This window comes from Apis laboriosa, unplaced genomic scaffold, assembly GCF_014066325.1.
Source record: "Apis laboriosa isolate Shangri-la unplaced genomic scaffold, ASM1406632v1 scaffold5213_cov150, whole genome shotgun sequence".
In the NCBI taxonomy this organism is placed as follows: Eukaryota; Metazoa; Arthropoda; class Insecta; order Hymenoptera; family Apidae; genus Apis; species Apis laboriosa.
Genome location: NW_025223582.1, coordinates 462,608 through 486,401, shown reverse-complemented (window position 1 = coordinate 486,401; position 23,794 = coordinate 462,608). Strand labels below are relative to the sequence as shown.

General features: G+C 26.4%; 1 protein-coding gene across 4 annotated transcripts; it reads left to right on the top strand.

The window, feature by feature from the left end:
• Nucleotides 1-70: 70 nt before the first annotated feature.
• LOC122717524 lies at nucleotides 71-22,785 on the top strand. Of its 4 annotated transcripts, none has more exons than XM_043941689.1 (17): nucleotides 71-1,194; nucleotides 4,335-4,515; nucleotides 4,842-4,908; nucleotides 6,323-6,393; nucleotides 7,234-14,213; nucleotides 14,298-14,434; nucleotides 14,510-15,289; nucleotides 15,357-15,471; nucleotides 15,570-15,700; nucleotides 15,780-15,923; nucleotides 16,018-17,220; nucleotides 17,296-17,717; nucleotides 17,908-18,141; nucleotides 18,667-19,545; nucleotides 19,633-19,762; nucleotides 19,884-20,208; nucleotides 20,299-22,785. In XM_043941689.1, exons 2-17 carry the CDS (start codon nucleotides 4,358-4,360, stop codon nucleotides 22,011-22,013), a joined length of 13,491 nt encoding a protein of 4,496 aa, XP_043797624.1. In that variant the 5' UTR covers nucleotides 71-1,194; nucleotides 4,335-4,357; the 3' UTR covers nucleotides 22,014-22,785. The 4 variants fall into 4 exon arrangements, with proteins under 4 accessions (XP_043797624.1, XP_043797626.1, XP_043797623.1 ...); XM_043941691.1 differs by having other exon boundaries at nucleotides 71-1,228; nucleotides 6,329-6,393; XM_043941688.1 differs by having other exon boundaries at nucleotides 71-1,228.
• The last annotated feature ends 1,009 nt before the right edge of the window (nucleotides 22,786-23,794 follow it).

The window sequence follows — 23,794 nt, the reverse complement described above, 5'->3', positions numbered from 1 at the left end:
GTGAGATATGTAATTGGTAGTGTTGTGCTCGATATGAAATTAATTCGATAAAATAATAAAATCAACTTTATTGTTTTATTAAAATTATTAAATGTATTATTTCATTAGTTCAATAATTTCCTTAAAGAAAGAAAAGGAAAAGAAATAGATATTAAATTTCTATCATAAATATGTGGACGTGATAAAAGGTAAGTAACATATGGCGGAATATGTATTGACAAAACCACGTGAAATCATTTAGCTTAGTGCAGCCATTAATGGCAGCCATTGTACGTATATCGTGCGCCCTTCAGGGTTGTCATTTCGTTTGTTTCTTTGTAGATAGTGTGATTGAAATTATAAAGAAATATCTTCTAGAGAAGAATATTTTCTAATATTTTAAGGAAATTTTCTTTATATTTTAAAAAAAATTCTCTTGTAATGATGTCGTTAATCTATGATACATAGAAAAATATTTGCGTGTTCATATATCTGCTGTCATCTTTGCGATGTGTATATATATATTCAGAAATGAATGATGAACCACCACGCATTATTGAAGACCGAAAAACAGCGCTTATTCGAAGTCTCGTAGTAGGACTTCAAAGTGTAATAACTTTCGGGAAACTTCGGTGTTAGGAAACTTAAATAAATTAAAATGAACTTCGTATTCAGAGAATTGTAATATAATTTAATATGAAATTATTGAAAGCAGGATCGTGATTATAATTTAAATAATAGATATATATGGAGAGTGACGATTTAGAGATACTTGTATATGCGATTCTGAAAATTGACATGGATATACTTTTTCAGGAATGTCGAAAGGTGGACATAAGATAAATGTGTCTTGTGCGTGCATTATAGGAAGTGACGTTTTATTGAATAATTAAACTTTTGGTATGTCAAATCAGTACTTTTGATGCTTAAATATTCATCGTAATAGTATAGTTCTCTAGCTTGTGATGCAGAATTATAGAGCGCGCTGCAGAACTTGAAAAAAAGTGTCAGTTCCAACGTAACTACGACATTGTGAAAGAGTTAAGCAATTCCATGCAGTGCGTGCACGTATACGTGCATTAACGGCGGGATCTCAGTATTTCACACCTTTCTTCGGTTGAGTTGCTGTGTCGAGATTTCAGGACGCAGGATCGGGCAAACGGCGAGAGAAGATCAATGCATACGGCGATATTCTGCTGTGTAATGTTTTATCAGGTGTGTCGTCGTAGATAAAAAAATTTATTTTTTGGTAAGAAATAGGATATTTATCTGTTATTTATGTTAAGAAATATATAAATCGTAATCTTGGTGGAATGGAAAAAGGTTCTTGGAAAATTGTTGCATTTTTTGTTTTAACAAATAATATGGCCATTATTGAATGCAGTCATATTCTTTATTTCATATGATACAAAGTATTTTATATAAAAAAATATTTAAATAGTAAATTTTTAATATTTACAAATTAAAAGTTTTTCAAGCAAAAAATAATTATATAAAAAAAAATTATAATCAAAAATATATATTGTATAATTTGTCATTTGTGAAGTTAATGTCGAAGAAAAGTGAAAGAGAAAAAAAAGAAAATAAAGACAGAGAAGCAATGAGAAAGAGAACGATCGAATGTAAATTATCTACATCTTGTGTATGAGAACATTCGACATTCAAGTTATATAGATTTTTATAAAAATATAAAATTTAATATAAAAAAATTCATTTGATTAAAAATCATTTTAAATATATAAGCTGTATTTAAATAATCTTCCATAACAGATTTTAAAAATATACTAATTTTTGCTTATATATATCTAATAATAACTTGATATATTATATATTATATATTATAATTATTATAATTATTGTTTAAATATTATCTTATTTAATTGCATTATATAATTGGAAACATTTAATTGGACATCAAAAAACTTACATATATCTTTTTATATATTTATTTCATTTAAATACAAATATTGTATTTCTAGTTATCACTAGTATTCTATAGTAACAATGACATTGTTAGTGATATTCTCCTAAGCAGAAGCATTTCCGTTAATATTATTTCTAATTTATATATAATATGTAATATGTAATAATTATATATATTCATTGAATATAATATTATATTAATATATATTTAAATAATAAAATCCAATCAGATATTTGTATAGAATCATATTCTTCTGAGAACCATTTTCATAAATACGATCATGTATTAAGTTACCGATATAATGAAACACTTTGCAATATCTTCGATCTATTATAATCATGTAAAATTATTTCTATCCAATTATTATTCTAATTATTTTATCATTATAAAATATTATTATAATCTTTAATAATTTATCTTTAAAAATTTTAAGTTCGGTAGAATTATACTGAACAATATTGTATAATATCGTTTGGTCGCCATATTTGCTACTGCACTGCTATCTATGATTTCAAATCTTTTTGATTGTGCTTCCATCTACTTCCTCTCTCTTTCTCAAGATGATGAAACTACGTATATTGGATAAAATGTAACGAGGGAAACGTTTCTTAGATATGCTTTTTTCTTGTCCTGTTAAGTTCGTCATAAATATGCGTTCAAGTTTACGATAAAATAAAATCATAAAATCATAAAAATCATTCGGTATGTACAAACTATATTAATAATTATTTAAAATAAGTTCTATCATACAATCGTTACTAGGAAGTTATTCCTTTGAAAATAAGCTGATTAAGTTTTTCATTTCGGTATAATTTATTTCCAATGAATAATTCGAATAGATTCATATTTCTCATATATTTGAAAAATTCAATAAAATATGTAAGTGCAATACATTTATTCGTCAACTATTTTTAGTTGTGATTCTTGTCACCAAATTTTCAAATATTTTTCTTAATAATTTAAATACTTTTAATATTAGTAATATTATATAAAAATAGTGTTATATAAAAAAATAGCATTAATTATTAAATATTTGAATTTTGAAATTTTTTTACTTAAAAGATAAAATGTGCAAGGTGCTTAATACGCATGTTCGTTGCAGTTAATAAGCGTAAAAATTGTAGAATTCATGATGTATTTTTTTAATCGTAAATCGTTTTCTATTCACATGCTTATATATTGCATAATTTCTAAAAAAAATATTTTTGATAAAATTAAAAAAAAAAATGAAAGAATTTTCCGATTGAAAAAATAATTACGTGTTTCTTTATTATTGATGATTATATAAATTATGTAAAAAAATATTTTATATTTAAAGAAAAATTCAAAAAGTAAAATAATTTAATATGAAATAGCTATTTGATATATGATATTGAAATTACTATATTTCCAGAGAGTTTAATTATCACTAAAGTAATGTGATGATCGGTTAATTAAACACCATTATTTAAATTTGATAATTAATCGATTAGTATTATATTTTATATGTTATAATATTTACATAAATAATATTTTTTATATATAAATATATATATAGAATAAATAATATATATGAATAATAATATTTCTTTCTTTACATGTACATATGCATTTTACAATTGTCATTCATTATTTCTATTGATTATATGTAAATGAGTTATGAATAACGAGTTAAATAGAAATAATAGCGAATAACATTTCGAGATAATACAAATAATATTTTAATTGTGTAAAAAATAATATCAAATTAATATTCTAAATGAATCTAAATGAATTATTCAATTATCATTATTCAATTTGAGGTCTTATTTTTGTTTAATACGGAATAAGTATTAATTTGTAACAAGAAAGTATAATGTTATATAATGGATCAGTTTAAAATGCTAAAAAAATACAGATACTATGAATGAAATTAGATAAAGTTAATGATTTAAAAATTATCACAAACGATTTCTATTAAAAAATATTTATTAAATTAAAAAAGATCATGTTAAACTAATCTTTATTTAAATATGTTATGATATTTTGATAATTTATTATGTTAATATGTTATATAATGTTTTATTTAAATGTATTTTTTTTTATTAAATTGTTAAAAATATAAAAATTTGAATTACTGAAATATATATTAAATATATAATATATATATGTATAATATATGTTAAATACATAATATATAATAAATCAGAACTTAGTTTGTTCACAGTTAAATTTGACGGCTAACTACAGTGTTAAGCGATATAAATCTTCGAATTATTAATAAAACTTTAAATTTGAATAATTTTGATTGTTGAAACAAATAGAAGAATGAAATAAAAATAAAAAGAAATCATAGAATAACATGAAAAAAATATTATCAAAATTAGTAAGAAAATATAGAAGAAACAAATGATATAATGTTTGATAATCGAGAGATATTTGTAAGTATAAAGATTTTCTTCTCTCGGTACAGGTGAGCGATATACGACAAGCGAGATGGACGAGTATGATAAGAAATTTGCTGAAATGCAAAAATACATTCCGTTTTTGGAAGCGATGATAGAGCGATTGCAAAACGTTAAGGATAAATCGCGAGAAGTACAACTGCAGAAAATGCAAAGTCTACACGGGATCTTATCAAACAGCAAAAGAAAGTATGTTTTGCAGATGTTTAGACATATATAAAATAAAAGAGTTTCTTTTAGTCATCATAACATTTGATGATATTAAATGCATTGACATAATAAAAAAATTAAAATACGAAACAAAAAATTAATTTTACATTTTTGCTATTTAAATTTTATTTACAAATTTTCAATTTTATTTTTATTAATTTACATTTTTTCTTATTTTCATATGGTAATTTATTATATTTTATCATACTGTATATATCATCGTATAATATATCTTTCATAATTATGTATAAAAGTAGAAAAAAAAATGTGAAACAATTAATCACATTATGTTATCGATGAAATAGGCTGAAGATCGAGACGTTGCAGCGATGTGAAGATGTTCTGCAAAAGTTACACAACAGAGTAGAAAAGGTAGATATATTAATCGCTATAACAAACTTTCATTACATGGTACACTGAATTATTTAAAGTTTTTTTTACCATATTTTATTAAAGAACATATATTTATTAATAATAATTAAATCATTAAATTATTATTCAGTTTGAAAATTCAGTGAACCAAAGCGTAGCATTTGGCTTTTTGTTCTGTATTACTAGTGTGTATTATGCAGCTGGCCCTTAAACAATTAAAAGGTTCAAATTATATATGAATTTTCCTTCTGATAAATTTCGGAATTATTATAATATTAATAAATAATAAACCAATAAATTATATCTACATAATATTTTCATTAAATCCATTATGTATCACATACGTATTTTCTTTTTCTTATATTTTGCTTAATTATATTAATTATCTATTTAATTTTATATACTTATTTTATTGTAAGAATACATATAATATATATGCACATTCTCTACGTAAAAAATTAGTGCTTTTAAACTAGGGCCATCTGTATTCACAAATGAAACGTATAAACGAGAATGTTTATGAAAAATTCTTTCAGCAATGATTATATAGTTTTGCTCCAAAATAAATAATTCCGTCGAAGCTATATATTATTTAGCTTGATTTCGTTCTCAAATGGGATAATATGGGAAGAAAATAATAATTCTGAACAATATTATTTAAAAAAAAATTTAAAGTTACGAAAAAAATAATCTGACATTTCTATCATTAAATGATTCCGAATGAATGTAAAAATTTATGGTTTCTCCTTTTTATAGATCTCTCACTCGATCTCTCATTTTGCAAGCAATTTCAAAAAAAAAGATAAGATAATAAATTATTTCTAATTAGAAGATTATTATGGATCAAAACTATACATAAATGATATACGAATATAAAAATGTTTATTTTTTTATATTTAAACTTTTTATTTAACATATTTTTAAAATTAAAAAAAAAGAAAAATTAAGAAAATAGAAATAAAGTTGCAATATTTTAAGAAACAGCTCTTTTATATCGTTTCATAAAATACTGTAGATATTATATTACAATGCTTTAATAGAACTGTAACTGTTGCATCTAAAATGCATTATATATATATTGGTTTTTTCTAATAGCATTTGTATGGTTTTTTTATAAAATTAGTACAATCGAAATTTCTGGGATTTATTCGTAGAAATTATTTATAGTTGGAATCTTATGTAAAATAGATGTAAATATATTAATAATAGATGTTCGTAGAACAAATAGTTCACGTGAATTTTTATTATTATTTCTATTAAATTTCTATTAATTTCTATTAGTATCTTTTTAGTAGATAGACATAGTTGCTTTAAATTTCACTTTATTTTCTGTTGTTTATACTTTTGAATGTTTTCAGGCTTCCGTAGTGCATGTGTTGTCTTTGTTATTTTAATCATTCTAATCTGACACGAGTTTCAGGGAAATACGCCTGGTTTACATTTTCCTCACAAGAAAAACGATGCTAACTCTACACAATCTTCAAAGTAAGTGAATAAACGTTGTACAAGAGTTTATAGAAGAATTTCATCATTTATTATTTGTTATATATAACATAACAACATATTTCTAAAATTAAAATTAAACTGTTTATATATATTCGATGGAATTATTTAAATTTATTTAATTTTGTAAAGCAGTGGTGTTCATAAATTAAATTCATTTTGTTTATAATTGCAATTTTTTAGATTTTTTTTAAATTTTTGTTTTTATTAATCATTATTTTCAATATGTTTCTTATTAGTTTATAGATATATAAACTAGTTTATAGATATATATATCTTATTCGTTAAAATATTATAGTCTACGCATCTTTTAAAGCAGTTAAAGTTTTTCATATTTTTAAGATTTATAAATAATCTTTAAAAATCCTAAAAAAAATATAATGAATTAAACTTTTGACAATATAAATATAAGCATTTAATTTATAAAACTTCTTCGTTCGTCTATTCTGTCGTAAAATGTAGATATGAAATTCTTTTCTTTACAATGCATGTATATGTATATAGTTATCTCCTTTTTAATCCTATTTTAAGATTTCTTTTTTTAATATTCTATCGTTTTATTATGTTTTCTTCATAACAATTCACTTTCAATCTTCAAAATTTTTTAAAATAAATTATTTATTTTTACGAAATTAATGTTAATTTATTAAGTTTTGCAAATTCAAAAAATTTAATTTAAACATCACTGTTAAGAAAAAAATATCGCTGTAAATTTAAATGATATTGTTACAAAAGATATATTGTTAAGATATATTGTTTACAAAATGTTGTAAAAAAAAAATTTAAAAGATATTGTAAACATCGATATGAATCCCATTTCAGCATGCCTGAAGAGATAAAGTCTCAATATACAGAAGACACAAAATCTCAATATACAGAAGATGCGAAATTTCAGCATATAGAAGACGTAATGGAAGATCGAGAAATTCACGAGACGCCGGCTAGTCCGAGTCCTCCAGTTAGTCCAGATTCAGGTTCACAAGTGGAACCGATAATAATTCCCACAGAACGTAGCATTGACTTTGATGATAAATCTGATAGTAAACCAGCTTCTCCTGATCCTATCGAAACTTTACCAACAAAAGCTCCTATTATCATACCTACGGAGAGAACAAGCAACGATTTAACTCTTTCTCCTCAGCTTGGTTTGTGCAAAAACACGGATGATGTATCGTTCACTGAATGGGAGATGCTCGAAGAAAATGAGAATCGAGAAATTTCGAGAAATAAAAATTGGCAAACGATTATTACTTCCAATCATGATGCGATTTCAGTTAAAATGGTCGGAAATAATCTGCCTCAGAAAATGAATGATGGGAGAGTTATATCTATGCCAATATCTTCTTCTCGACAAATTTCTTCTGGTTCTAGAAGGTTATCATCTATATTGGAGAAGAATCGATTAACGGAACAAGTTTCATCAGACTCTAGATCAGAATCACCGGTAAATGTATCTGATACAAGATTGAAATCACCAGACTCAGAGATTCTATTTTCTAAAGTCTGTAAGAATTCATCATTAAAATCAAAAGATTCGATTTCTAAATCTACTTCGAAACCTTCAGCACCATTATTACTTTCACCACCTCCAGTTTTTACTGAACCACCATTATCTATGGAAGATTTGGCAGAACTTCTGAACGAAGAAGATGACAATAAAATGGAAAAGAAGAGTGATAGATTAAGAGATGATGCGGGAAAATTCAAAAAAGAAAAACATGAATTAAACACATTAAGTGGAAATAATAAGGATATAAAAGCATCCAAATCATTTTTGTTAACACAAGAGGATATTGACAGTGAAAGTGAGAGACGTTGGGAGGAAATAGATAAGCATATAGTTAAGTTAACAAGTAGAAAATGTTTACCTAGTGGTTCAAGTTCTACGTCGATGACGAAAGTCGATGCTTTGAAATCCAATGAAACTAAGGGACCATCTCAAAATAATTTAAGTCATACATCAAGTTCTTTTACGACAAGTACATTAATCGATAACAGAAATTTATCATCTTCACCTGGTTCCAAAACGGAACTGCGTTTCGCAGATAATTATGAACGACATTCTCGTCAGTCACGTGACAACCAGAATCATGATAAAGACAAAACTAATATACATAATATGCATTGTCGATCTGATGACGACATATCCAATCAGATTCCTATGCATCATGGCGGTTCGATTAAGCCAGATGATAGGAATGCTATATTGTATCAGAGACGTCAAAATAATATCGGTCCTGAATTAGTACCATCTAGAATAGACACGGAATTCAGAATGGAGAGTTCTGAATATTTTAATAGACAAGTAGCTAACCAAGGACATTGGCCCTCTATGCATCTATCTGTTAATACTAATGATTTTTGCAACAATCAATGGCCACCGTCTTCTAATTTTAGCGGTGTGTCTAATTCTCCTGCCCAAACATATCAACATGCAATCGGTATTTCACACCAAGAAATGTGGAATATAGGTTCTAACAGAGAATCCATTCATATGGATCCCCATCAAATGAATGAGAGTCAGATGAGGCCTAATCAGTTTTCTTCGAATATGAATACTGGTATCAGGCCTCTAATGAGCCCAAACACAAGACCTCAAGATTTGAATCATATTCCTCGATCAGATGATATGCCTAATATTGATGTTGCTAATGTATCAACTATACAGCCTTTAATATCACCTACGAGATTTTCTGTTGGACCACAATACAGAAATTTTCAAGGTGAAAATAGGTCTTATGATCCATCTTTTGATAGAGGAATGGAATATTCTCATCAGAGACAGCCATGGGATTCTCCAGTTAATCGATCGAATGATGTATCTTATAGAACAGAAAATGAAGTTCCTTGTGGTATGATAGGACCCGCGGAAGGTCCTTCAGGACCATCATATCCAAGGCCTAGTACACCTTGTCCTTGGAATAGAGATAGAGATCGTAGTATAGGTAGAGGTCGTAATACTTATTATAATGAAAGAAATAGAGGAGAATCGAGGAATAATTTTAGTCGCGATGCGCGCAGGCCTGAATGGTCTAGGGACAATCATAATGATTGGGATTGTAATCGTTTTAGTAGGGATGCTAGAAATATATCTGATCGCGATCCACGCGTACGCATAGATCACAATGTAATTAATCAGAGTTCTGGCCAATCGAGGGATAATAGTACCTTAGCTAGAGATCCACGATTGGCCAAAGACAAGCATTTTTCCATTACCAAAGGTAAAGATAGTAATTATAATGAAAGAGATCCTAGAAAACGTTCTGCGGCATCATCATTTATTGCATCAACGTTTAGAAAGAATAAAGAAAAACCTAAATCACCTTCAAAACCAACAGACAGTTATAAACGTATCGAAAACGTAGAAAATAATAAGCAAGTGCAAGAGAAAACGGCAAAAGATAAGATGCAATCACCTCTAGAGAGTTTATATGGAGTTATTGATACAAAAGCAAAGTCTGCACAAGGATATAGTTTACAGAATTTTAAAATTCCTAAAATAAAACGTAATGAGCCCTCTGAGTCACCTACATCAAGTCATGTTTCTGAGGAAATTAAAGAATGTCTTTTGGAAAAACAAGATGATAAAATTATTAAAAAAGATAAGGAAGATACTACTGCAGAAGTAAGTAGTAGCAGTGATGGAAAAGTTTCTCTTGAGAATTGGAACGAAAATAATATCATTGCTGACAAGAAAGAAGAATTGAAGGAAGATAATATTTCTAAAGAATCTGTAGAAGACAAAAGTGATATAAATATTGCAGAGTCAGATTCTATCACTATTACTTCTTCTAAATTATCTGGAAATATTGAAAAACTTAAAAAAGAAGAAGTAGAATCTGAAGGATCCAAATCAAAAGACGAGGTAACTCAAGAATGGATAGAAGCTTTAATTAGAAAGTCTTTTGAATTTGGAGAGGGAAAGAAATTTGTTGAACAGGCGAAATTCATGCAAAAGTTGGGTGAAGTATTGCAAGCAAAGAAATTGAAGAAAATTAAGAAAATTATTGAATCAGAATCAGAGAGTAGTAGTTCAGATAAAGATGATACTTCTGAAACAAAAAAAGTTCAAATAAGAAAAAAACGACGAGTAATAGTTTCAGACAGTTCAGATGAAGAATCTCTTGCTGAAAGACTTGGTATTTTGAATACTCCAAATAAAGAAATTCAAAATATAAATAACCAGAAACAAGAAAAAAATAAAAACAATAAAAAAATGTCTCTTGAAATTAAATCTTCAGATCTTCTAGAAAAAAAATTAGATGGTAAAGATTCTACTACTCAAAAAGAAATTATATCAGAAATTCAAAGCATTGTTGAAGAAAAAGAGTCAAATTCCGAAACAAGTATTGAGAAAAAAGAAAGTATTTCAAGTATTCAAGAAATTTCTAAGGAAATTAAGGAGAATGTTAAAGAAGATTTAATTGAAGATAAAGAAATTATTAATAAAATACCAAAAGTTAAAGCAAAAAGGAGAAATTCCTTGGAAATGTTACAAGAAGATATTAGGGAAATGTTTATCAGTGATGGTGTTGTTGCAGCAACTGGTCATCGATTATGTAGAACACAAAAAGAAAATCAAAATAATGCTGCTGCTAGTACTTCCAATCAGAATATTTCCAATCAGAATATTTCAACTACTAAAAAAGATGAATCGAATAAACGTGATTTAGAAATAGATCTTGATGTAGAAGATACATCGGGAGCTTCTTTGAAACAAAAGAAATTTATAAAATCACGTGTTTTATCAGAGGAATCAAATAAATCTAAAGTGAAATTGAAGAAAGAAGTGCAACGTATTACTCGACAGCGTTCGAAACAATATAATCATAGTTCAGACAGTGAAGAAGATCAACCATTGGCATTAAGAACAGAACTGGTTCAAAACTCTAATCAAATTGTAAATAATGACTCTGAAGTATTAAGGCGAAGCAAACGTATTATTAATAAAGAAGTGATAAAAGAACCGCGTGTAATTGTTGAGAAAACAGATATTTCTAAGTTAGAATGCTCTAAAATGATGTTTGATAGCTCGTCCGATGAGAGTTTTGGAATAGATGTGTCTGAATTGGCAGCTGCTGTAGATATCTCACTTCATCCAGATAAACAACTTGAATCAGAGGCAACAGAATCCACAGAGAAAAAAAAATTTAATCAAATTTCTTTTAGAAAGTCTACAAGAAAAAAGGGAACTGAATTGATGAATGAAAGTAAAGATGATATTCAATTTACAGATGAAGAAAGTATTACTTCCGATATTTCCATGTCAAGTAGTATAATTTCTGGGAAAAAAACAGATAATAATACAACTAGAATAGAAATCAATAGCAACGAAAAATTATTAAGCAATATTTTAGTGGGATTAGTATCTGTAAAAAATGAAGTAGATAAAGACTCATCAATAGCAGATAAAGGAAGCGAAGTAGATAAAGATTCATCAGTAGCAGATAAAGGAAGCGATGCAGATGTAGACGATGATATTAATGATCAAGTACCAACTGAAACAAATACTAAAAAATGTTCAATAAAAAAGAAGAAGAAAAAGTGGCAGATGGGTATTTTGTCTAAAAAGAGGAGAAAGAAAACTCTTATAACTTCTTCTCCTAAAGGTGATTGTGAAATGGATACTTCCATTAAAATGGATATTTCAGTTTCAGAAAATACAATAAATAAAGATACTAATTCATCCAATAATCAGACAAATCAAACTTTTGAAGATAATATTAAAGATACTTCAATTTGTCAAGAAAATTCAAAAGATCAAAAAACAGAACTGTTAACATCTGATTTCATAGAGAAAAAAAAATCTTTATCTAAAATTGATTTTACTGAAGAATTATCGGAAGTTAAAGAAGAAAAAGTTATAGAAAAGCCTCTCATTAATATTACAAAAAATGTGGTTAAAAATAAAAATGAGGAAGAAAAATCATTTTCTGATTTGGATATAAAAAAATTAATTGATTATGTTTGGACAGGACAAGAAAGATATAAATGCTTGCTTTGTTTTTTTATGGGAAAAAATATTGTTCATCATTATAAATTGAGCCATCCTGGAAAAGAAATTCTGATTTCTAGATTAAAAGTTTCAGATGCTTTGTTAGCTATTCAAGACGCAAATAATAGTAATATAGAAAATATATCAAAAGAACTTCTTACAGAAGAAGTTTGTAAATTTCGTTGTAGATTTTGCTCCTTGTTTATTGAAGGTGCTGTTAAAGTTGCAATGGAAGCATTTTATGAACATTGTACAACACATACAGGTGAATACAGATTTCGATGTAACAGTTGCCCTTATCAGGCAGTAGCTAAATCTTCCATGAGGACTCATTATTATAAAGTATGTCGAAAATTTAAGGATACTTTTGCTGAAGCAATAACTGAGGATGAAGTACCTAATGAAAATCGTATTTATGGTTATTTATGCTCATATTGTAATTATGTTCAATTAAAGAAATCCAATGTAGAGGAACATGTTGATCTGTGGCATAAGAATGATTTGAGTGTTAAGATTATTATGATAAATATGTCATTAGAATCTGTTGAAGAAGAACCTAAAGTAAAATTAGAAACAATTCAAGCAAATTCAGTAAAAGCAGAAGGAATAAATAATATGATAAACAATATAGCAACTTCTGTTGAACAGAATGATGATGATGTGACTGAAATAAGAATAATAAAGAATAATAAAACTTCTGAAAATGAGATTAATAAAGTTAAAGATATACTTGAAGTTAAATCACAAAATAATTGTTCTGAATTACAAGCTACTAATAATGAAAAGAAATCTTCACAAGCAGATATAGATTCTAGTTTGCCATCAGGAAATTTGAGCGTGTTCGTTTGTCCACCAGAATTAGAAAAAAAAGAAGTAGAAATTCAATTAGAACGGAAAAGAAAAATGCAAGAAATTATTCAAAATATTGGTATTAGATTACAAAAAGATGCATCCAAAAAAGGTTTATCCATTATAGATAAATTAAAAGATAAAATGAAGACTAATATAGCAAATAATGAAATTGATTCTAATATAATATCAAATAATATCAATTCTCCAAATAAAAATCCAATTAATTCTACGATTTCATTATCTAAAAATAATATTGCTAATTTACCTCAAAATCCTGAAGTTTCATCTGTAATAAATACAGAGAATAAGTTATCTGAAGAAACTTCAAATGATATAAAATCTAATGATTGTATACAAACGCAACTATCTACCATAGACTGTGATTCTAAATCTGAAAAAGATCCAACAAATTCAAAGATTAAAGATCCTTTGATAACATTGGATCAGAGAAAGGATGGTGAAAGTGATGTAGAAATCAGTGATAACGAAAATACGAAAGATACTGCTCCTATTTACGATTCTGATTCCAGTAGTGAACAATCAGATAGTGAACTGCCAACAGATGTTAATGTCATTTTGAAAGAAACTTCAAATATTAATGCATCTTCGAAAGATCCAATGCTCACCACTATTCAGAGACTTGCTGCTCAACTCCAAGCTGCAAAACCACTTGAAAAATGTAAAGAAGAAAATTGTTCTAAAACTGATTCTTCTAAACCTAAGGAATCTAAAAGAACTTCTCCTTCTATTCCTAAACCACCAGACGTTGTTCCGATATCAAGTATTAAGAAATTTATTGGAAAAAAAGAAAATAGATTCCATGAGATATCACATGAATTACACGATGATAGTAATCCACCTAAAAATTTCATCCGATTGAGACGTCTTAGTGGAGATATGTTGTCTGTACCCATACAGTCTCTTGACTTTCAAGATGTATCATTATCGAAAAACAGTATGTATATATTTATATATGTATAAATAATATAATTATATGAATTATTTTTTGTCATTATATAAAAAATATTTTATCAAATAGATGTAAATCAACCAACTCCAGATAAAATGGATTCCGTATTAAAATCAGATATGGATGAAGAATGTTCTTTTTTGAAAATCGAAAATGTAGTTAGTCTTGCGCCGAGAGCTGATAACGATGGTGCCGAAAGTCCTATTGTAAGTGATAAGATATGAATTTTTAAAATTTTTCACTTCAAATTGTTATTATATATTATTATATTATTTTTATAGGTACATGACATAAGGAAAGCAGTTGAAACATCTCCTATAAAAAGTAAAGGTGTATCTTTACTAAAAAAATCTAATTCGCCTTTAATTTTAAAAAGACTTAATACCGTGACTATTACACAACCATTAACAAAAAATATTCAAACAGTAGTGCAATCTACACCAGAAACAGTAAAATTGATTCCAGTAAAAAGTATTTCTCCTTCTCCAGTTTCTGTAACTACCACGCAACTTACAACCAATTTCATTCCAATTGCTCCAAAGTCAAAAATTATTCAAGTAGACAATAAATTATCTTTTCCTATTTCTACAAATAAGAATTCAATAATGACTCCAATGAATACACGAACTGTGAGTGTTGCTGGGTCGCCACAATCTTCAAATTTAAACTATAAAATTTTGAAAGTCGTTCGAACTCCAACTATTTTAAAACCAAAAGAACCTGTACCTCCACCTACAGCAATTAAATTAAAATCTGCAGATGCATACAATACAATGTTAAAGGCTACAAAATTGATTCATTTGTATAAATGTATGGCTTGTCGCTTTACTACTGATATATTAGCACAATATCATCAACATTATCTTCAACATGCAAGTGAGGCAGAGAAAAAAAAGTTATCACCACCATTTGATTACCAGAAATGTGCCTATTGTCACATGATATTGGAGGATTGGAATCAAATGAAAATACATATCGATGAAAAACACGCGCATTGTCGTTATCAATGTATTTATTGCTTTTATAGAGCTGTTGTTCCTTCTTATGTGCAAATACATCAGGTATAGCGAAAATTAAATTATTTTATAATAATTTAATTTTTGTTTTTATCATTTGTCTTATTTATAGGCAATAGCTCATCGTGGACATCATGGTATTTTACTTGGTAAACTTATGAAAGAAATACCTTTAAAAGAAGAACTTAATCGACATGAGAATGTATTTCCTTATGTTTGTCAACATGGTATGATTTTTATATTATTTTTCATTTTGAATGAAATTTAAATAATTGAAATTTAAATTTTATTTGAATATGTAATGAAGTTAAAAATATATTTATAGATTGCGGAAAATTTTTCTTTGTTCCTGAATCTTTTATGGCGCACTTGAAAAATAAACACGGTGCAAATCTTTCTACTTATAAGTGTCATGTGTGTCGTGTTACATTTATGAAAATAGATCAGCTACTTGCGGTAACATTATTTATTAAGTTATTTCTTTCTTAACAATTGCTTAATTTTTAAACTTATTTTTATGAAATTATATTTATAGCATTATAAAATTCACGGATTTTATAAATACCAATGCTTGTATTGTTTGCATGGTTCGGATTATTTTACTGAAATGCATAGTCATCTTAGTACATTTCATTGCGATCGGTTACCACAAGTTCTTGAAAGATCTCTTCCTCCTCAGGTCAGATATTATGATAAGATATTATTAATGAATTATCGAATCAATAACAAATTATAAGTAATATATATTTTTTATAATTATTATTTTATTTCAGCCAGTACGAAATAAAGATGTAATAGATCAATTAATTATAAGAACATTAGATGATACTTTTAAAATCACAGGAGAAATAATTGACGTGGAAAACGATGGAAAAGACAATAAAGATGTGATAAATGTTGTTAGTACATCTCCATCTCATAAGATACTTTGTTCTCAATTGTCTAAAGATGTAATTATGTTGAATAAAGATGAAAATAATGTATTAAATAAATCAACATCTAGTATATTTGGAACTAGCAATAATTCAAATAGTTCCATCAATTTTTCATCAAATTTGTTACAAAATGAAAAACCAAAAAATGAAGGTTTAAATGATAGTGCAATAAATAAAATGTTTGGAAATTTAATAAATGATTCTGATGTTTCTGTAACATCAGTTTCTAATAGAGAATCAACGGATAAAAGTTTATTAAATAAATCTAAAAAAAAAAGTGCTCTATCTGATAAAAGTGTTGAACCAATTGAACGCAGTGAAGGAACATTTGATTGCAATGATGAATTTATAAATATCAATTTACTGGACAATCCTGATTTTCTAAAAAAAATTAACACTCATTCTACTAACATATCTATAATTGATAATTTGACTATTAACAAAAATAAGATGGAAGATAGTGATATTGAAATAGTAGATGTTGACGATACGGAAATTCCGGCAAAAAATATAAAATCCGAATTAAATAAAAAAGATAGCATTGATACAAATGAAAAAGTAAAAATGAATCCAGAAAATAATATAAAAGAACAATTGCGTAGCGATGTCAAAGATATAAACACTAACGAAAATTCTAATAATATCATAAAAACTGATAAACCGCTGACTTTGGATGATATTAAGGATACTGGTTTTTCAGGAATGAAACTATATAAGTGTGGTTACGAGACGTGTGATTATGGTGCGCAAACCGCGGCACAATTAAGAATACATGTAAAAGAATGTTCTTTAGGGAATGAAAATAAAAATTTAACATGTGCTCATTGTAAAAAACGTTTTTTAAAAATTGGATTTTTATTAGAACATTTAAAATCACACGGATTAAAACGATTTGGTTGTTCATTGTGCAAAATGAGATGTACAGTGGGTTATCAAGCAATGGCACACATGAAAATGAAACATAAATATACTTATAGTAAGTTAGTTCCAGCTGATCCAAAGAATCCATCCGTAGATGGATTATTTATTGTGCAACCTATTGTAAGTAATACTTTACAATATTTAGTAAATATATGAAGTTTTGCGTATATAAATATTTTATCTATTTTTCTATAGCGTCAAAGTGGAGAACGTAAAGGGAAGAAACGTAAAACTACTAATACAAAATCAACTGAAAAAGATATTGAGAAGATAACAACAGATATTGAAAAATTTACTTTTGGTCCTGATGAAATAGAATCTCTGCCACTTCAAGCTATTTACAATCGGGAAGTGCAATGTGCAATGTGTCCTTATACAACAAAAGTTCGTACGAACATTATTAGACACTTGCGATTGCATGCAAAAGATGAAAGTGTGCCAGAAAGTGGTCCTGTTAATCCTGTACCTTGCTTAGATAAAAAGGAACGGATGTTCGATAAAATGGTGAATTTAGCAAGTAGTTCCCATCAAAATGGCCGAATGGGAGGAAAACCAAAGGAAAGTAATAAAAATAACGATGACGAATTTATTCCAAAATTTATACCGGAGCATAAGAGGTACGAAATAATTTTTTTTAAAATCATGTCATAATAATATGAATAATATGTTATAATAATAATATATTTTTGTAAGAATGAGAGTGATTTTATGATATGTAAAAGCGTTAAATGTTTTTTTTATCAAATTCGGAAATTTTAAAAATGAATTGAAAAAGATATAAAAAATGGTAATGTTTTTTTATAATAGATATGTATGTGGTGTAGCTGAATGCAATTATTTAACAGTCGATGAAGCAATGTTAAGATGTCATTTAAAGGCTTTGCATTCTGAGGAACTATATTTTCGATGTCCTCATTGTCCACAACTACCACCAGGTCAAGAAGCATTAAATATAGCGATTGATAAAATGGGTGTTCATTTGAAAATGCACGATACCAGACTTTATAAATGTTCTCATTGCAATCATCATCATTATCATAGGTATAATGATATTTATGCCTCACATTTGGTTTACAATGCACTTTATAACTTACAAATTTTAAGCACGAATTTAAAAAAGATATATTTTTTGAACATTTGACAAGCATATAAAATAAACATTATTAAAATATATATATAAAATCTAAAATTTGAAACTGAAATATTTTTGAAATTATTGATTATGTTGAAAAATGTTTCAAATAAAAATTTAATAATTTTGAAGGACATTAGAAGGAAATTAATAATTTATATTGATTAAAAATATTAAAAATTTAAAAAATTTAAAAAAACTAAAATTAAAATTAAAATTACAAAAATTCTAAATATATCAAATAATGTCCTTTTGATAATGTATCAAAAATTTTTATTTTCATTCAAAATTTCAAAACTTTTGTAAAATATTTTTTAATATTAGTTTTTAATTTTATATTTTATTTTTCATATTGTTTGTCGAATGTTTAAATAAATTTTTACTTTTCATAGTTCATTTTCTATGCTTTTTAATAGTAATAAATTATTTACCAGGCACGTTGTAGAGAGACATCTTTCCGATAAACATCCTGAAAAAAGACCTTTTGTAAAAGTAATTAGAGAATTAGAAAACACAGAGAACAGTCAACAATCTATTCAAGAAGAGATAGAAGAAGAAATACCAGATCCAGATGGAAATCATTGGAAGTGCAACATATGTGATTATAAATGTGTGTATAAAGCAGATATGGTTAATCATACATCTATTACACATGATGAAAAATGTCAATACAAATGTAATTCATGTTCTTTTAAAACTGGTGGCAAAATTATGTTTGAACAACATGTTACCAGCAAACATTCTAGTGACTCAAATGTTGATTACATTTTAATATATCAACGAATAAAAGGTATAAATAAAAAAAATACAGATAATATAGAACAAAGTGGACAAGAAGAACCTTTTGACACTACTCCTCTTTGGAGAAGAGATATGCCTCGAATTAGACATATTCGCGGAATTCTTCTTGAAGAAGAAGATGAAATATCAACAGAATCTTCTTTAAAAATAGGAAAACGGAAAAGTGATGCAGAATTATCAAGTACTAAACCAGCTAAAATAAAACCAGGAAAATCTGGTTCTTTAGATGGCACAAAGCAAACAAAAGAAAAATCTAAGCGATCATTGTCTTGTGATAAAGTATCAACAGAAATGGAAAATGCAAGTAATATTTCTAATATGGTAGATAAGTCCAAAGAAACGAAATCTAAATCAATTGAAGATAATGATATCAATGAATGCGATATTGGAAGATTTGGTCCTTATGGAAAAGCAGATGGGAATATGTATGTCTGTACTTTATGTACGCAGTTTAAAACAAAATATAAACATGATATGAGAGATCATCTCTACAGAGAATTAAATTATGCTAGGCAAGTATTTTTGTGAATTTATATCATTATTGTAGAATATTTTCGTTCATTTAATGATATTCATTTAATGATATTAAAATATTATAGATGGCACTGTAAGGAATGTGGATATTTATCCGTAAATCGTAATGCTCTATTGAAACACTTTACTAAACATCATAATGGAGAACGTCCTAATCATGAGCCATTATCACCAGATGATGATATTGAAGAATGGGTAATTTAATCTTTATATATATTTTAATATAATCTTTATATATGTTTTAAATATTTTAAATGCAATAAAACATTTATTGCATTATCATTTTTAATAAAACAATTAATGTTTTAACATTCAGGTTGGTACATTATTGAAGAGACAAACACTAATGATAAAAGGGTTATTAACCAAACAAAACACAAATAATGTAGAAAATTCTGCAATTACAATTGGAAATGATTCAAAAACATGTTTCACAAAAGTTACTCAAAATACTGTTACAAAAACTCTAAAAACTACAAATGTTACTGATAAATCTTTTAATAAACAAGATAATAAAAAAGAAATTACACAAATTAATTTAGAAGTTCAAGATGAATGTAATAAAGATAGTTCTATTGATATAAAGAAAGATAGTATATCCATGAAAGAAAAAACTGTGAAGACTATGGATGTTGAAAAAGGTAAATATCTTTAATAAAATAAATTAAAATAATGCAACAAATTTTATATTATTTTAAAATTATAATACTAAAATTCAATTTTTAATATAGTTGGACCAGAAGAAGAACAAGAAAAACCATTTACTTGTAAACATTGCAAAATGACATTTTTCCGATGGCGTGGTTTTAAATTACATATACAATTGACACATTTAAAACGACTTGGATTTATTTGCCCTTATTGTGATCGTAGCACGAATTCGGAGGGTTTAATGCGTCAACATATTCGTTCTAAACATCCTGGTTGTCTTGAGAAAATAGTTGAAAATCCAGCAGCAGGTGAACCGGAATTACCAGAAGAATTTTGGCAACAGGAATATGGAATCGTGTTTCCAAAGAGATATAGAAAACGAAAGAGAAAAATTAGCGGAGAAGAAGTTGTGGAAAAAAGCGATAATCAATGTCAAATTGAACCTCAAGAAAAATGCAATATCTGTAACTTCACCGCCATGAATATGACTGGTCTAAAAATACATATGAGGATACATGCAACGAAAAATACTTTGAAATGTTCTTATTGTACTTTCACTGCAGCAACAAACTCAGAAGTCTGGGAACATTGGGAAATTAATCATCCATTTTCACCATTTAAAGTTGAAGATATATCACCATCTGAATCATCTAGTGAATCCACAGAAATTGAACTCAATAAGAAAGTTATTAATGATGATTATAACAATGATATAGAGGAGGAAGTCTCTGACATCAGGGAAGAAGATTCTATTTACTATTGTTTCTATTGTTCTTTTCGTAGTAAATCTTTGAATACAGTTCAGAATCATTGGAATATGATGCATAATGATTCATTACAAAATGATTCTACAAAAATGAAATCGAATTATCCATTTAGATACAAAGAAATGCACGTATCTTCGGAAAAATCGCTCATTAAAGCTCAATGCTCGAAAACTCAAACGGAAAGTTCTTATGAATTATACTTACAGCAATCGCATAATAGTGATATACAAGAAATCGAAGCTTCTGGATTAAAGCAAGAAGGTTGGATTTGTCAGTGGTGTAATGAATTATGTGATTCCGAAGTTAAAATGAAAACACATCATAGTATGTTCCATTCTCACTTACCATTAAATTTTAAAAAACAAGAAAAAACTAAAATATCTCGGGGATATGTTTGCCCGGAATGTTCATTCACCACAACATTTATTAATGTAATGAAAAACCATGTGTCAAAACATATAAATCTATTTAAATGTAAATATTGTGATAAAACTTTTAGTTGTCCTTCTGAAGTTTCTACACATAATACCGAAGAACATCCTGATATGGAATTGAAAATAGAAAGTATACAGAATTACGAGACTTTACTTGAGAAAGTTATGGTTAAAGTCAAATGGCAAAAATCCGGACAAAGTGCTGATAAAAATGAAATTTCAATAGAATCACCGCCAAAAATTCACGCAGTAGCTAAGAAGTCTACAACTAAAAGTGCATTTCGATCAAATATTATTCCTTATAGAATAAAGGCAGTAGCTAGAAAATCTACTAATCCACATTCGAGATACCTTGCTAATCATAAAATACATAATAAAGAACAAGAAATGAAAAACAAACAATTTTCCTATTATGGTGTTCCTAGAAGCCCTATTAATTTAGCCAAATTGAATACATATATGGTAGTTGGTGGACATCGTATGAAAGTAAACTGTACTACTCTTGCACAGTTAATTAACATCGATCCGAAGATAATATTAAAAGATCTCAAGAATGATATTAAAAATATTGCAACATTTAAGAAATTGAAATAACGAATGGAAATATAGAAGGAAATATTATTTCCCATTCTAACGAGCTGTTTAATATATGATGTATAAATATTTATTATATGATCATTATTGTTAAAATGATCACTAATAACCAAAGTAATTTTCACGATATTAATATGCTTTTCTGTGACATTTAGCAAACATTATGATAATGGATTTCTATAAAATTCATTATTTTCTCATCGCATGTTATGAGGTGAGAAATGTATAATACAAAGTTGATTGTTCTATAATTATATATTTTGAACTTTTACTCGTTGTTAGTGTACATTTAGAAATTCTGAAATATAAAAGAAAAATACAGTAATGCATGTTTTATTGATGTTAGATTGAAATAACAAGCATCACATACGAGTAAAATAAAAAGAAGATAACATACATGCTCTCTTGTGGTAATCTCAAAAATTAATGATAATTTCACATTAGTTAAACCTGCATTACTATATTTATATTTAATGTAATATTATGTTGTCCTTTTATAAATAACCTTACTGGACGATTGAATTTAGATAAAAAAAAAAAGAAAATTTTTCATACTTAAATATAATAATAATGATTATATTCAATTAATATAATATCAATTTATTGTCAGCACTGTATATCAATGTAATGTATATATACACACTATACTACATACATATACTCAGAGAGTATATAAACTCTGCATATATATTTCTAATTCTAAAAAAAATTATAAAAATTTGTTAACTAAGAAGATAAATTGTGCCATGCTATTGATTTTATGAAAAATTATCCTAAAAATTAAAATGCAAAATTATAATATTAAAAATATATTGAAATCAGAAAAAATTTTAGATAATTCAAAAAAATGAATTATTAAATTAATTTATTTTGAAATATGTAAAATTTCTCAATATAAACATGTTCGTTTTTTTTTTATAAATAATAACGTGTAATGTAATACTGATAAAAAATTATCCTAAAAATCAAAATGAAAAATTATAAATAAAAATATATTAATATTCATTAGTTAAATAATTCGAAAAGATAAATTATTAAATTGATTTATTTTGAAAAATCTTTTGTGTAAACATTTTTTTTTTCTACAAATAGTATTGTTATAATATGTAATGTTATTTTTAAGTACTTATATTTAATATCGAATAATTTCTATGTTTCATTAATTTGAAACGTTTGTTAAATTGTTTATAAAAAATATTAATTATCTCAACTCAAGAGTAAGTAGTATAGTAAAGTTAAAAATAATTTTATAAAAATGATATGTGTGAGAAATCAATGAAATAAATTTAACATTTGAAATTTTATATTTATCGATATTGAAAATAATTATCAATTATATAAATAATAACACAATATTTATTTACAAATTTATTTTGTAAGATTTAAAAGTTATAATTTTTTTTTATGAAAGTATCGATAAGTAAGAATTTTATATGTTAATAATTATATCTTATTTAATATATTATCTCGAACAAAAACCATGTATATAAAATACATTTATAATATTTTGCACATAGGTTTTTGCTTAATATTTTTAAAATCAATCTTTTTTAATATCGAACGTAAAATAAAAAAACAAGACTGAATGTCCTGTAAGTAGTTATAAGAAAAATACTGTAAATATTGTAAAATTGTAAATATAAAATTTCATAAATATTTTTGATTTTTATAATAATAGTGGTCATCATTTCTATTTTATATTTTTTATAACACAATTACTTAAAATTTAAAATTAAGAAAATAATATTTATACAATTAATTTTTTTTTATTATATCATTAA